General features: G+C 49.6%; 2 protein-coding genes across 17 annotated transcripts in view; one reads left to right on the top strand and one right to left on the bottom strand.

Annotated features, from left to right (window-relative positions):
* The window catches only part of LOC121000856 (gastrula zinc finger protein XlCGF66.1-like), a 576,261-nt gene that overhangs the window by 2,912 nt on the left and 557,082 nt on the right, over positions 1-16,267 (bottom strand). Inside the window, exons 9-10 of the mRNA XM_040431589.1 lie at positions 4,077-4,139; positions 3,673-3,919 (exon numbers count right to left, since the gene is read on the bottom strand). Of these exons, the coding sequence (XP_040287523.1) occupies positions 3,673-3,919; positions 4,077-4,139 (310 nt within the window). The remainder of the gene's footprint in view (positions 1-3,672; positions 3,920-4,076; positions 4,140-16,267) is intronic.
* The window catches only part of LOC121000834 (zinc finger protein 383-like), a 1,218,895-nt gene that overhangs the window by 902,855 nt on the left and 299,773 nt on the right, over positions 1-16,267 (top strand). The window lies entirely within an intron of this gene.

Below are 16,267 nucleotides of genomic sequence, written 5' to 3'. Positions count from 1 at the left end.
TTGGGGTTGAAGAGGAAACCCCTACCCCCTTTGGGGTAGCTCCAACGGCCCGATTTACCTTTCCCTCTATAGGCCTTGGCCTGACTTTGGCCCGAGGGTCTACGAAAGGGCTGGGGCTTTTTAGGTTTCTCCTCAGGAAACCCCTTCTTGTTATCCGCCGCATTCTGGAGGATAGAGTCCAAGACTGGACCAAACATAAAAGAGCCAGAGAACGGAATGGAGCAAAGTCTGTTCTTAGACGTTACATCCCCAGACCAGGACTTGAGCCAGAGGGCACGTCTAGCAGCGTTAGTTTGAGACTGAGACTTGGCTGCGAATCTGAGATTCCGCTGAGGCGCCCGCCAGGAAACTTGAAGCCATTTTTAGAAGAGGGAGAGACTCTAGGATTTCTTCCCTGGATGTCTTAGCCCTGAGGTGATTCTCCAGTTGATTAATCCACAAGACCAAGGCTCTGGAAACAGAAGTAACTGCAATATTAGTATTAATTGTAGCCGCCCCTGACTCCCAGGATTTTTTCAACAGACCATCCAATTTTCTATCCATGGGGTCCCTCAGCTGCGATGAATCCTCAAATGGTATTGAGGTCTTTTTCACGACCTTAGCCACCTGGACATCAACTTTAGGGACTTCGTCCCAGAGATTAGTGTCCTTTGGATCAAATCGCAGACGATTTTTTAAAATCCCTGGGAATGAAGAGCTTCTTTTCACCATCAGCCCATTCTTCTGTGATGAGATCCTTTAGATTTTTATTTACCGGGAAGACCTTTCTCTTCCTGACTTTGAGACCGCCAAACATCTCGTCTTCAACAGAACGAGTTTGTTCTTCCTCCTCAATCGCCATGGTCTGTCTAACGGCGGTGAGCAGGGGATCTAAATCCTCGGATGAAAATAAATATCTCCTTTGTTCCTCTTAAGAAAGGGACACTGAGTCGTCGTTGTCTGAAACACACAACCCCTCTTCCTCTGAATCCGAGCCTAAGTGGATCCTGGCTCTTTTGAAGGGGGGGGGGGGTCTGGGATCTGGCTTGAGGTAGCCGCCTGCACCTCCTGTCTTACGATATCCCTCAAATCTGACAGTAAGGACGACCGTCCATCTTTCAGAATCTTGGAAATGCATTCTGGGCATAATTGTTTCTTATACGACTCCAGAAGCTTTGTTTGGCAGGTCGCACATTTCTTTCCCTTCTGTTTAGGGTCTCCATGAGGTTTGTGCCCTGACTCCTTAGAAGTCTAAGGGAAAAGGGGGATAAGGCTAATTAGGGAACTGCCAAAGGATAACCCTGTTAAAGCCCACAGGTAGTTACTTACAGGGGCCTGGACGGGGGAGTCTGAACAAGTATCTTGCTTGCTGGACGCCTGGACCTCCATGATGCAACCTCACCAGGCTGCCATCAGACATCTTAAATAAGTTTTCATTCACTTACCGGTCCGCCCGTCGCCGCCTCCTCCTGCTCTTCCCGAGGGGACTCATTCCAAGGAAGAGTCAACCCCCTAGACATGCGAGACCTCCCGATTCGGAGTGTCTCCAGCATGCCGATGCGCGCCGCCATGACACTTCCGGCGACGCGTCTTGCTTCCGGTCACGTGCACAGTCCTCAGACGTAGTGTGCGCAGGGGAGCACAGGACCTGTAGCCGAGCCCAGAGCTCCAGGGGGGGGGGGGGGGGGGGAGAAGCGGCTACGGCGTCCCCGATTCCTGCAGCCGGCCAGGACCGGGACCGCTTCCCAGAGTGGTGCTGGTTCAGGGGCTGCAGGAGTCTGAAGAGGAGAGGTAATCACCCCCCGACCAGACTCGCCCCGTTCCCTACCTAACCTTACTAGGAGAGAGCTGTCTACTCCTCCTATCCCAGTAGGGACAGGAAGAACACTGGAGAAAGGGGGTGGGGAGGGGCCCTTTAAACTGTCTCTCTTCCTGTCCCTACAGAAGCCAATAAGGACATCCTCCATGGGTGCTGTCATGGAGGACGTCCTGGAAAATCATTTTACTTCTGTGAGTATAATAAAGCAGAATCTTTTAACTGTGCCGAGGTTCTCACTATTGTGCGGTTTATGGCATCTTGCAGAGGAGCCTACGACGATCCAGCATAGATTTGCTGAGTTCCAATCTGCGTTAAGGCACACTGCGATCCAACTGAAGGGTGTCTGTCTTGGGCCAAATAAAGTGAATACCTGCATTCCTGGAAAAACGCTGTGTGTGTAAATGAGGAGCAGCCCGGTCCCACTACATTAACATTTTACATCTGTGAAGAACCCACTTCATTTCGGGAGACCAGCAGCGCAAATACTATTAAAACCTAGTGACTCATTTTATCTTATTTTAATGTTCATGTGCACTGACAGTATATATTGTTAGTGCGATATTTTAATGAAATGTTTTTCATATATACCACATGGTTCTGTGATTGATCCATACAGAGCCAGATAGAGAGCGCCGGCCTATTTCTTTACCATTACATTTTCCTTCTTTGACAGTGGGTTTGTCTTAAGGTGTCTGCACCCGCTCCATACTTAGGTGTAGTATAAGCCACTGGACGTTTACTCCTTTTTTAAACATTCAAATAATTGCTCCTAGAAGGAGTCATTGCACTGAGGTGTCAGGAGGAAGAGGAACCTGCAGTGGAGGTGGGAGCCGAAATCCTATGAAGTGGCATGGCAGCCCAATCCTCATCATATTTTAGAAGATTACAGAAGGTACCCACGACCTGTATGGATGACACATATGGTGACACCTTGCACATTCATAATTTGGACACCAGAACCCAGTGCAGTCCAGAGTGTGACATGAGGCCTGTGAAATGCTGCACAGAGGGACACCAGGACACGTCCAGGAGATTCATGGAAGAGACCTGTCACCCTGATATTACTGAGCACGTCCTGGAGAGTCACAGCGCAGACCTGAGGGAGTCGTTACCACCTTGGTGTAATGGGCTAGGATCAGCAGGAACACTCCTATGGTTTCATCCTCTCCTGTCTACTAGTATGTTGGGGCAGTTGCTATGTATTATACCGTAGCTGATCTCTTGCTCAGCCGACCTCTCTTCTGTAGCTCACCTTGTTTGGAGAGGAGCTCCTGACTGGTTAGCCTCGCTGTAAATACTCCTAGTTTCTGCAGGGGGCTGCTGGTTATAGTGTAAGCTCTGTGCTTTTCAGTCCAGTAATCCTTTTATTTTCTAGTATCTCTCCTAGTTTTCTTCATCAGCGAACCTTTGTTCTTAAGGTTATGGTGGATTTACATGAGCCAATTATTGGGCAGATTATCGGGAACAACCGTACCTGCGAACGCTCGTTCACGACAATTTGCCCGTGTAAATGTGCCGCCGATCACCTAATGAATGAGCGAAACAGGCCTTAGTGTCCTCCTGTTTGTTTTAGGGTCACTTATTGTCTGTTCAATCATCCATTAACCATATAACCCCCATCATCCGTTTGTTCCGCCATCTGATTACTATGCCCATCTTGGTCCAGTCATCTACTGATGAGCTCTATATCTGATATGTGCTTTGTATTATTCTTCATGGGACGGTCCTGCTGTTCCTACTATAAGTCCTGGGGGTATCTGAGTACTGGGGGACACTGTTAGGACCTGGGGAAGGCGCCTGCTATAGGGGAAGTCCAGTTCAGGGTCATTACAGTTACAGACTCGTCTCTGCTTCATTTAGTGGTCACTACTCACCTGGGCTCTTATCTGTAGGACTGTCCTCCTCACACTGGTCATCACCCCTCACATCTGTCTCTGTAGGGATCTCCTCCTTGTATTGATCATCGCCCCTCACATCTGTCTCTGTAGGAATGTCCTCCTTGTATTGATCATCGCCCCTCACATCTGTCTCTGTAGGGATCTCCTCCTTGTATTCCTCATCGCCCCTCACATCTGTCTCTGTAGCATTAATATTGCGCAGATCTTCATCCTGATATAAAATCTGTGAAGCAAATATTGTAAGTTACAGGACAGTCGGACAAGTTGCAAGAAATATTTTACATGACCACAAAATATCGGTAAAGGGGTCATCATCCAACTTTAACCTTTTTTAACAGATCCCTTCAGAGTGACCGGACTTCTGGTGGGTTCATACTTACCTGATCCCCACCGCTGGTTGCCGGCTTCATCACTCCACGACCGCCTCCGCAGGTACTGGGACTCTGGGAATCAACATCCCATTGATGGGGGCATGTGACCACTGCAGCCAATCACTGGACGCAGCAGAGACCAGCGATAGGGAAAATCTCCATTACCTGACCATCCTGTGGAAGGAGAGGACGCGGACATCTCTCTGGTGTTGTCCTCTGACTGGATCTCTCTGCAGGAGACACAGAGACTGGACTCAGACTTTACAGACAGAGAATTCCAGGACATTTGTATTTAGTCCTGTCTGTTACCTGGAGATGTGAGGGGCTGGTCCTCCTCCATCATCACCTCCTTGTGTAGACCCTTGTGTCCTTCTAAATACTCCCACTCCTCCATGGAGAAATAGACAGCGACATCCTGACACCTTATAGGAACCTGACAACACAATGACACCGTCATCACCCAGACCCCTCCAGTGCTGTGACTGTATAATGTCCCAGCATTCCCGGCGGTGTCACCTCTCCAGTCAGCAGCTCCATCATCTTGTGGACGACTTCTAGGATCTTCTCATTCTTCTTCTCATGTATTAGATTACCAGACGTCTTCTTCACCGTGGAGTAATCCTGTTCATGGAAGACATAATAATAAATGTCACCATGTACATTCCAGAGTCCATCACTTCTACAGCCATGTCCACCTGTAATTACCATAGATAATGGTGTAATGTGACATCATCAGAACCTCTCCAGTCACATCCCCTGTAATTACCATAGATAATGGTGTAATGTGACATCATCAGAACCTCTCACCTCTCCAGTCACATCCCCTGTAATTACCATAGATGATGATGTAATGTGACATCATCAGAACCTCTCACCTCTCCAGTCACATCATCTGTAATTACCATAGATAATGATGTAATGTGACATCATCAGAACCTCTCACCTCTCCAGTCACATCCCCTGTAATTACCATAGATAATGGTGTAATGTGACATCATCAGAACCTCTCACCTCTCCAGTCACATCCCCTGTAATTACCATAGATAATGGTGTAATGTGACATCATCAGAACCTCTCCAGTCACATCCCCTGTAATTACCATAGATAATGATGTAATGTGACATCATCAGAACCTCTCACCTCTCCAGTAAGTAGGAAGAGTATCTCTAGGGTAAGATTTAATATCCTCTCCGCCATCTTGTCCCCTTCTCCATCCATTATCTGGTACTGATGAGGTCATCGGACAATCCTATATCACAGGAACCTGAATGGAAGAAGAGGAGTCAATGTAGAATCTGGATGAAATCCCATAGAAATGTTTATAATGACCGGAGATGATGAGGGACACTTGGGGGGAAATCAGAGGAGATGAGGTCTTCTCTCTATTGTCTGGACTGATGACTAGAAGATCTCGTAAGGGCAGTTCCTCCATGTTTGAGGTCACAGCAGTGTAAAGTATGGTGCAGCCTCCCACAACCCCTACATACAATCCCTGGCTGAAGTGGTGATACACCCGACCAATCAGCTGTTTGAGGAGACCGTGGCTCGCCGGTGAGCGCTGCAGTCTTCTCGCAGGTCACCAAGCGCCGTCTTTAGTAAAGTGGTTGTGCTTGATATCGCAGCTGTGACCGGTGAATGTGACATCACATGGCCTTGGAAGAGGCGTAAGAGGTCACCGAGCGCAGCGGCCTCTTCATACAGCTGATTGGTGGGGTCCCGGGAGTAGGAGCCCCCCGATCTCATGACCCATCCTGAAGATCGGTCATCAATATGATAATTCCAGAAAACCCCTCTGACACCACTACTTTATAAGAGGGTCTACAGGAATGTCCAGTTCACCCGGAGGAAGTCATCTGGGTGAACCGGAGACAAGGAGGGAAGACGCCGGTGATGGCGGCCGGACCGGTCATGGAGGGACAGGAAGACGATTTCTGTTCTTCCTTCTTGATCCAATTCATCTCTAGTTCAGGTCAAATGTTGACCAACGACCCGATTCTGGGGCCGGAGCCAGACGTTGTTTTTTCGAAGGCCCCAATTTACATAATAAATTGTCCCCCAGCAGCTCGAGACCAGATCCGGTTCATCGTTCACATGGAGGCTGCACCGGAAGGAGCGGAACGTTAGAACTGCCTGAGCTGTATCTGCAGGACTGACTGGACAGGGAGGGGACTATAACCTGTGACCACGTAGGTGTGGACTGGGCGGAGCCCCACGTGGCCTGCAGCATGTGGGACACGCCCTGCGCAAGTTACAAACCAGGACACGAGAAGATGGAATATAAAGAGGGGTCTAGAAAAGCAGCGCGTGGCTCTGCATCTCCAGCCTGGACGGGACCCCTAAGGGCCGGACCTGGTGAGAGATAAGGGGGGGGGGTGTCCGGTGAAGGCCATTAATCAGAGGGAAGCTGAATGGTCCACGGGTCACGGACCTCACAGCCAAACAGGACAGTTACCTAAACAGGACCTCACCCTCCCGGCTGGTACAGAGGGATCCCCAGTGTGATAGGGATGATGGGCAAGTAGTCATGGAGCGGACCATGGGGAACCTCCTCTCTGATTGGTCCTTTATAGTCACATGGTATTTAAAAAGCTGGAAGCAGCAACTGTGAACAAGTAACATTGGATTCTATGGAGTTTACATTTTACCAGGAATTTTCTGACGTTTAACCCCTTCATAATAGGGACATTTTCCATTTTCATTTTTTACTCCCAGCCTTCCCGGAGCCAGAACTTCTTTATTTCCCACTAACACAGATGACGAGGACGTTAACATCGCCGGACGAGGACTTGTTATTTGTGGGACCAGTTGTACTTTGTAATGGCGCCAGTTACGGTTCTACACAATGTAGTGGGAAGCGGGGAAATTCCAACTGGGGGATAAAAAAACTAAAAACACAATTCGGGCAGTTTCCTGGTTTTGCTGTCCCAGCGTTTCCTGGCCGGTTCCCCTCATCCTCCGGTCGGTGCGATTACAGCGACACCACATTTATACAGGTTTTATTGTGTTTTAATACTGAAAAAATAAAAACTTTGGAAAAAACCGAATGTTTTCTCTGCATCCCCATCTTCTGACCGCCATAACGTGTGCGGCGCTGTGTGCGCATTCCGAGTCTCTGCTTCTCACTGACGCCGTATTGTGGATGGCGGGTTTATTTATTTTTTCCCATTTGCGCTAAATCCTTGTACATTTTATTAGCGGAGGCGCCGGCGACGTGTGTTGTTTATGTACTTTTAACTTTGGGGGGGGGATTTGACTATTTTTTTTTATCCGGTTTTATAGTTCCAGGTTTTTGCGGCTCCAGGTGCCGTGGTCACGAGCCCCGGTGGACGTGGCGGCTGCTGCTGGATCGGTCCCTGCCGTATAAACATGTCGCTGGTTTTATCCCGTTTTCGGCTTCTCCCTGTGACTTGTGGCTGGATCGGCGGAGCTCCTCCTCCAGGTCTGTCATAGGACGTCCACTGGGAGACCCTCCCCCGCAGCAGCACCAACCCCGTCACATCCAGCAGACTGCGGGGAGGATCCTACGGCACTCATAACAGACTGCACTACTAAAGCATCAGCTGCGACAGACCTCATACACTGCACTACTGAAGCATCAGCTGTGACAGACCTCATACACTGCACTACTGAAGCATCAGCTGTGACAGACATCATACACTGCACTACTGAAGCATCAGCTGTGACAGACATCACACACTGCACTACTGAAGCATCAGCTGTGACAGACATCACACACTGCACTACTGAAGCACCAGCTGTGACAGACATCACACACTGCACTACTGAAGCATCAGCTGTGACAGACATCACACACTGCACTACTGAAGCATCAGCTGTGACAGACATCACACACTGCACTACTGAAGCCCCAGCTGTGACAGACATCACACACTGCACTACTGAAGCATCAGCTGCAACAGGCATCATACACTGCACTACTGAAGCATCAGCTGTGACAGACATCATACACTGCACTACTGAAGCACCAGCTGTGACCGACATCATACACTGCACTACTGAAGCACCAGCTGCAACAGGCATCATACACTGCACTACTGAAGCATCAGCTGCAACAGGCATCATACACTGCACTACTGAAGCATCAGCTGTGACAGACATCATACACTGCACTACTGAAGCACCAGCTGTGACAGACATCACACACTGCACTACTGAAGCATCAACTGTGACAGACATTATACACTGCACTACTGAAGCACCAGCTGCTACAGACATCATACACTGCACTACTGAAGCATCAGCTGTGACAGACATCATACACTGCACTACTGAAGCATCAGCTGTGACAGACATCATACACTGCACTACTGAAGCATCAGCTGTGACAGACATCATACACTGCACTACTGAAGCACCAGCTGTGACAGGCATCACACACTGCACTACTGAAGCACCAGCTGCTACAGACATCATACACTGCACTACTGAAGCATCAACTGTGACAGACATCACACACTGCACTACTGAAGCACCAGCTGTGACAGACATCATACACTGCACTACTGAAGCACCAGCTGTGACAGACATCATACACTGCACTACTGAAGCACCAGCTGCGACAGACATCATACACTGCACTACTGAAGCATCAACTGCCATAGACATCACACACTGCACTACTGAAGCACCAGCTGTGACAGACATCATACACTGCAATACTGAAGCATCAGCTGTGACAGACATCATACACTGCACTACTGAAGCATCAGCTGTGACAGACATCATACACTGCACTACTGAAGCATCAGCTGTGACAGACATCATACACTGCACTACTGAAGCATCAGCTGCCACAGACATCATACACTGCACTACTGAAGCACCAGCTGTGACAGACATCACACACTGCACTACTGAAGCACCAGCTGTGACAGACATCACACACTGCACTACTGAAGCATCGACTGCCACAGACATCATACACTGCACTACTGAAGCATCAGCTGTGACAGACATCATACACTGCACTACTGAAGCATCGACTGCCACAGACATCATACACTGCACTACTGAAGCATCAGCTGTGACAGACATCATACACTGCACTACTGAAGCACCAGCTGTGACAGACATCACACACTGCACTACTGAAGCACCAGCTGTGACAGACATCACACACTGCACTCCTGACTGCGGCCCCCGGCTCCCCGGTACCTGCTCCTCCTCATGCCGGGGCTCTCCCTCCCGCTGTCCGGACATCAGAGCCTCTTTACAGGACGTTTCCAGCAGAACTTCCTCTTTCCCTCAGGTTCCTGGAGTTTTCCTCTCTCCCAGCATGCTTTGCGGTGTGACGTCACAGGGCTGGCCCCGCCCGGCACACTGGTCAGTCAGCACTAGCCCCGCCCCCTACACCTCCGGCGGCCATGTTAGTACACCCAGACATGGCTCCTGCTCCTCTCCTCACATCACTGAGGGCCACAGGCGCTTCCCTCACCATCTCCAGAGCCCCAAACACTGGGAGCGGCCAGCACAGCCGTATCTAAGCCTCTCATGTGAGATACTGCCTGCTGAGCCTGGATCACAGCTTCTCTTGTGTGATACTGTCTGCTGAGCTGTGTATCTAATCCTATCCTGTGTGATACTGTCTGCTGAGCTGTGTATCTAATCCTATCCTGTGTGATACCGTCTGCTGAGCTGTGTATCTAATCCTATCCTGTGTGATACTGTCTGCTGAGCCATGTATCTAATCCTATCCTGTGTGATACTGTCTGCTGAGCCATGTATCTAATCCTATCCTGTGTGATACTGTCTGCTGAGCTGTGTATCTAATCCTATCCTGTGTGATACTGTCTGCTGAGCTGTGTATCTAATCCTATCCTGTGTGATACTGTCTGCTGAGCTGTGTATCTAATCCTATCCTGTGTGATACTGTCTGCTGAGCTGTGTATCTAATCCTGTCCTGTGTGATACTGTCTGCTGAGCTGTGTATCGAATCCTATCCTGTGTGATACAGTCTGCTGAGCTGTGTATCTAATCCTCTCCTGTGTGATACTGCCTGCTGAGCTGTGTATCTAATCCTATCCTGTGTGATACTCCCTGCTGAGCTGTGTATCTAATCCTATCCTGTGTGATACTGTCTGCTGAGCTGTGTATCTAATCCTATCCTGTGTGATACTGTCTGCTGTGTATCTAATCCTCTCCTGTGTGATACGTATGACACGTTACATTTCTATATCTTGCTGTTTTGTCCTTGTGCCCCCACCCATATCCCGCCTCTCCTCCCCCCCATATCCCGCCTCTCCCCCCCCCCCCATATCCCGCCTCTCCCCCCCCCCCCATATCCCGCCTCTCCCCCCCCCCATATCCCGCCTCTCCCCCCCCCCATATCCCGCCTCTCCCCCCCCCATATCCCGCCTCTCCCCCCCCCCATATCCCGCCTCTCCTCCCCCCCCCCATATCCCGCCTCTCCTCCCCCCCCCCATATCCCGCCTCTCCTCCCCCCCCCCCCATATCCCGCCTCTCCTCCCCCCCCCCCCATATCCCGCCTCTCCTCCCCCCCCCCCCATATCCCGCCTCTCCTCTCCCCCACCATATCCCGCCTCTCCTCTCCCCCACCATATCCCGCCTCTCCTCCCCCCCCCCCCCATATCCCGCCTCTCCTCCCCCCCCCCATATCCCGCCTCTCCTCCCCCCCCCCATATCCCGCCTCTCCTCCCCCCCCCCATATCCCGCCTCTCCTCCCCCCCCCCCATATCCCGCCTCTCCCCCCCCCCCATATCCCGCCTCTCCTCCCCCCCCCATATCCCGCCTCTCCCCCCCCCCCCCCCCCCCATATTTCGCCTTTCCTCTTCCCCCGTCTCATGAGGGAAAGACAAGAAACCCCCATATCCCGTTTTATCCCGCTCCCTCCCCGCGGCGTCCATATCTGCTCTCGCTCTTTCTGTATCTTCCTCCTCTTTTCCGTCGCCTCCTTCTTTCGTTCCGGGAATTCTCCGGTATAATATCCTCAGGGCCCCGGACGGACACATCGTCTGCCCCTCCCCCCTCATTGACAGCCATAACGGATTTTATTCTCCATTAAGAGTTAAATGAAGGAAAAACATTTCCGCCATTTGTATTCACGTCATTTACCGATCCCCACGGTCTCCATATTGTACGGTTTTTCCAAATACCGCTCTGTGTAAAAAACAAAACCGGTTTGATACATATGGAGTTTCCCCTGAGATAAGTCCTGTCCCCGACTCCTCTCACATACAGGACTCATCTCAGGGGGATTTCCATATGTATCAAACCGGTTTTTCCCACCATAAAAGCACACAGAGCTATGAGGACTGGGTATTGCGGATGTGCCAGCGGCGATCTAGTAACCCATGTCTTCAGCTCTATGCACAAAATCCCGGTGACAGGTTCCCTTTAACCCTCTGATGGTTTCTGCTCCGTTATTTAGTAACTTTAGCTAAAAGGAAATAACCTGGGGCCGGAGCGCCGGACGACCGCACAGCAGAGACGCCGCCGCACCCACTACTCTATAGAAGAGCTCTCACTGAATAATTACTGTTTACTTAACCCCTTCCCAGGCAGTGACGTACATGTGAAGCGGGCGCCATAGACACCTGGGGCTAATGTCTGTGATCGGCAATAATGCCAATTGCAGACATTTAACCCTTCAGATCCCTATCACGGTCGGCGTGACTATCACATACGTGACACAGAGGGAGGGAACAAGGAAGGCCCTGACCAAGTGAGAGGGAAGGTGGTGACCCCTGACTCACCTAGCGGCTGGCACCTGGCTGCCCTGACGTCCCTAGACGGGTTCCTCACCCGTACGCCGATCACGTGCCTAAAGCCCTGGCTTTCCCTAAGCTGAGCCCTAGATAGTGAACAGGGCGGTGGGAACGCTAGTCCGCACCACTAGCTCTAAAGGAAAACACCAAGGGAAGGACAGACAACACAAACTCAACATATAATCCCAGGTGGGCGACAACAGGAGACAACAAGAAGCCCAACAGGGATCCGGAGGGTAGCACTCAGGAACGACAACCAGGATTCACAACTCCAGTGGGTCAGTATAGATGTCCAGGCAGGAAGCTCTATAACTGGCAACTAGAGAAGTGTGAGGGGAGAATATAAGGAGGTAGGGAGTGGCAGACAAGAAACAGCTGAGGAGGAGAAGCTACGGATCCCTGATTGAGACAAAAAGGATAGCAAGGCAAACACAGAAAACAATCACTAAGAAACAACGTGATCTTTAGATATAGAGCGCGCAGCCACCCGCTGCGACCTCCTGACCCCGGGTATAACGGAGTCAGACGTGGCTCTAGATACCCTCGTGACAATCCCGTAGTCAAATGTAATCATAGCATCTAAGAAGCTTAAAAACTGCTCCTGAGTGATCCGAGGCTGCGGCAGCCATGTTCCTGTGTAGACACTGCCGGTGACATGGCTCCATAGGAACATAGGGGGAGGTGTATCCAGGCCGGAGCTTTCTTCACCGGTCTTCATATCCCCGGAGCTGCCGGAGGATGCACCTAACGTATGACAAGGCGCAGTCCTCGCTGTATATTACACGCATCCTCCAGCAGATATCTGCGACAGCTCGGAGCCGCCATAGATTTCTGGCTTCATGTGGGAGGGTGCCGTGAAAAACACCAGCTGTGACTGTTTTCTAAAAGTTGCGCTTAAAGGGCCTCCAAAAAATTTAAGAAAAAGTGATCATAAAGTCACACGCACCCTGTAAAAGGAAATATTAATTATTGATATTTTGGCGTAATATCAATAATTAATATTCATAAATAGTCGTGAGTCGTCTACTGATGACTCCGCCTATTTATACTATAAATACTAATTACCTCGTTGCTCTTACTTTTCCTGAACTACGTGCGATGGATTATTATTGCGGCGACTACAAATAACTGTAAAACAAATACAAGTCTACAGTCTATTATTATTGCTATATCTATATATATCCAAAGGTTATATAAATATATATACATACAGACACACACCGCGATACATTAACACCGCTATAAACCCTGACTACGCTAACACAATACAATAATAAGCCCATAGCAGCCCCCTCCCCAACCTTAGGCGCAGGGATATGACATCATCGTGTGCGTGTGACGGAAAGAATGCACTCAGAATGTAACAGATAACTGCCAACTGCCCCCTGAGGCTCAGGATCTGTACAGACAAAGATACAAAGGAATTCCTGCCCAAGGTGTAAATGAGAGCTTCCCCCCAGATACACCACGGCACCACACGCCCACCCCTGTCATAAACAATCCCTGAACAGAAGGTGCGGAGAGCATAATAACTAGGCTGATATATATATATATATATACACCCAATATATGCACTTCCCTCTAGTTTATTTATGGAAGACGCAAGGTGTGAACCGGCTTGGTTGAATACTAATGGAAACTTCAAATGTGGAAGTAAAAAATGTATATGTTGCACGCACATGTCAGTAAGCAAAGATATTGTATCTACATCAAATAACAGTATACATAAAATGCGGCAATATATTAATTGCAACACAGAATGTGTCGTTTATGTCATCACATGTCGTGCCTGCGCGTTGCAATATGTGGAATGTACGATCAACCAGCTCAAAGTGAGAATTCGGAAGCATCTGAGCGACATCCCTCATATCGCGACACGCAATGTCTCAGCGGCCACATCACACTTCGCGGTAGTACATAAGGGCGATACGTCTGCGTTTTGTGTGCAAGGAGTTGAGAGAGTCACGGCTCCAGTCAGGGGAGGAGACCGTAGGCAGAAATGATACAGTCGAGAAACATACTGGATGTTTAACCTTGGAACATGTAAACCTAGAGGATGGAATGGGAAGCATGACCTAACTCTACAATAGAAATGGAGTGTCTTTTCTGAAGTTGTGGGTCCCTTCCCACCTGATTGGAATTGTTTCTCCCCGTGATTAACAGGTCAGGAACACCTGGCACTGTCTTAGGGCATGGAAGCCAATCCGATGGGAGAGGAGGTTCCTCACTGTGTTTAGTTGTCTTGATGAAGGGCTAAGATGTAACAGCCCGAAACGCGTCTCAGCATACTACTCTGCTCCTTTTAAAGAAGTGGAATAAAGAAGCCTTTTATTGTGAAGAGCTGGAATCCTTGTTCTTTTTTACATTTTGCTCCAGACTGAGTCCAGGTCTGTACATCCGTGCTCCACTAGGTGAGAGCTGCAGCAATCTCCATATCTGTCTACTTTTCAATGCACTTCCCTCTTCACACCCTAATCAATAAAAAGTACAGATTGCTCCGCATAAAATGAGCCTCGCACAACTCCGCAGACATAAAACTAAGAAAGTTCTGGGGTTCAAAATAGGGTGATGAAAAACAAAACCTGTAAAACTGGTGGAATTGTGTTTTTTCCTGGTTCCTCCCCATTTGGAATGTTTTTCATCTTCCCACTACATTGTGTTCCGCAGTATATGGAGCCATTAGAAAGTACAACCTGTCCTGCAAACGGAAGCCCCTTATACGGCTATGTGATTGGAAAAGTATAAAAGTTATGGCTCCGGAAGCAGAAAAACTCTCAGGGGCTAAAAGAGTTAATATTATGTCTAGAAAGAAACCAGTACCGGTATTTAGACACAGAGAATGCAATCCGTGGTGTAGAGCTCCTCTGTAGACCTGTGGGTAAGGCCTCCTGCACACGACCGTTGTTTACTTCCGCGTCCGTTCTGCCGATTTTAGCGTTTCAGGTGCGGACCCATTCATTTCTATGGAGCCGTTGAAAATGCGGATAGTGCACCGTTTGCCACCCGCGTCCGTGGTTCCAGTCCGTCCAAAAAAATAACCTGTCCTATTATTTCCACGGAAAACGGTTTGCGGACCATTCAAGTCAATAGGACCACTAATAAACGCGGAGGCACACAAGATTGTCGTCCGCATCCCGTTTTTTCCTATCATTTGCATGGCACACCTGTCTTACACATTTTTTTTGCCTTCCTTTATGTCTGGTGGTCCTCCAAAAATAAAGGAAGACACACAGAAACAAAACGGATCACGGAACCCCATTTTGCGGAACGGAACACAACAACGGTCGTGTGCATGAGGCCTAAGTCTGCTGCCTCCTACACAGAAGGTGTGGGGTTTAATTCCCTGGAAATACTTGTAAAATACTTTCTTTATTAAAGGGGGTTCTGCAGTTATTTTACACTGATTATCTATCCTCTGGATAGATCATCAGCATCTGATTGGCGGGGGTCCGACACCCGGGACCCCCAACGATCAGCTGTTTGAGAAGGCAGCGGAGTTGGCAGTAGCGCCACGTCCTACTCACTGTTTACCGCAGGCCCAGTGACGTCAAGACTAGTATCACTGGAGTGTGCGCGGGTAAGTTCCATTCAAGTGTCACGGCTGAGGATGGGGGAAACCCTCAGCCGTGCGGTGCCAGATGATGACATAGCTACTCGGCCAGGACAACAGGATTAGGGAGCAGGTCACCTCCTCAAGCATCCCTAACCTGACCCTAACTCCTACCTACATGGGCCAACCTTTAAGGTAGGAGGACCCATGCGCAGGAACCTCGGAGCCCTGACTTACCCTCCGCAGATCCCTGAGCTAGGAGCTGGGTAAGACGACCTACTCCTCCAAGGTACGGAGGAGCGGGAGTCTTAATGGCCAGGCTGTTGGGAAAAGGGGAACACAAACAGCTTTACGGGTATGGCAGGCGAACTAGAAGTTCCACCAACCTGCCACAGCCTTGCTGACTGGATCCCTGTGCAAACAGGAATCCAGAACCGTAAACTGCACAAAGTAACAAGGAAGGTCCCAACAGAACATCACATACAACATGACATACAAGAAGACATAAACATAAGGACAATATCTTTATGACCACAGGGGTGGCTCTCACAGGCAGGTAGTATAGACAGGAGGCTGCTCCAGCCAAGCATGACTGAAGCAACCTTCAGACCTGAACTAACAGTGAGGCTTTATAGGCCAAGAAGCCACACCCCACAGTCGGACACACCCAGTGACACAACACACACTGGGAAGGGAGTTAACCCTTCCAGCACCACAGAAGGGAAACACATATTAAAGGGAAAAGTGTCCAACAGTAGCAACACACTGTGGTTGTTGCCGCTGGCAACGACATGGGTGGCAACCGTGTCCTGGGAGATAGCCCGAAGGCCGGGACACTGCCACCACATGTACAGACAGCCAGACGTTGCCACGGGCAGCCACAGTGCAGGAAAAGTGTCAGTACA

Source organism: Bufo bufo, chromosome 5, assembly GCF_905171765.1.
Source record: "Bufo bufo chromosome 5, aBufBuf1.1, whole genome shotgun sequence".
NCBI classification, from domain to species: domain Eukaryota; kingdom Metazoa; phylum Chordata; class Amphibia; order Anura; family Bufonidae; genus Bufo; species Bufo bufo.
Note: the sequence above shows the minus strand (reverse complement) of the source record. Positions and strands in the feature narration are given on the sequence as shown.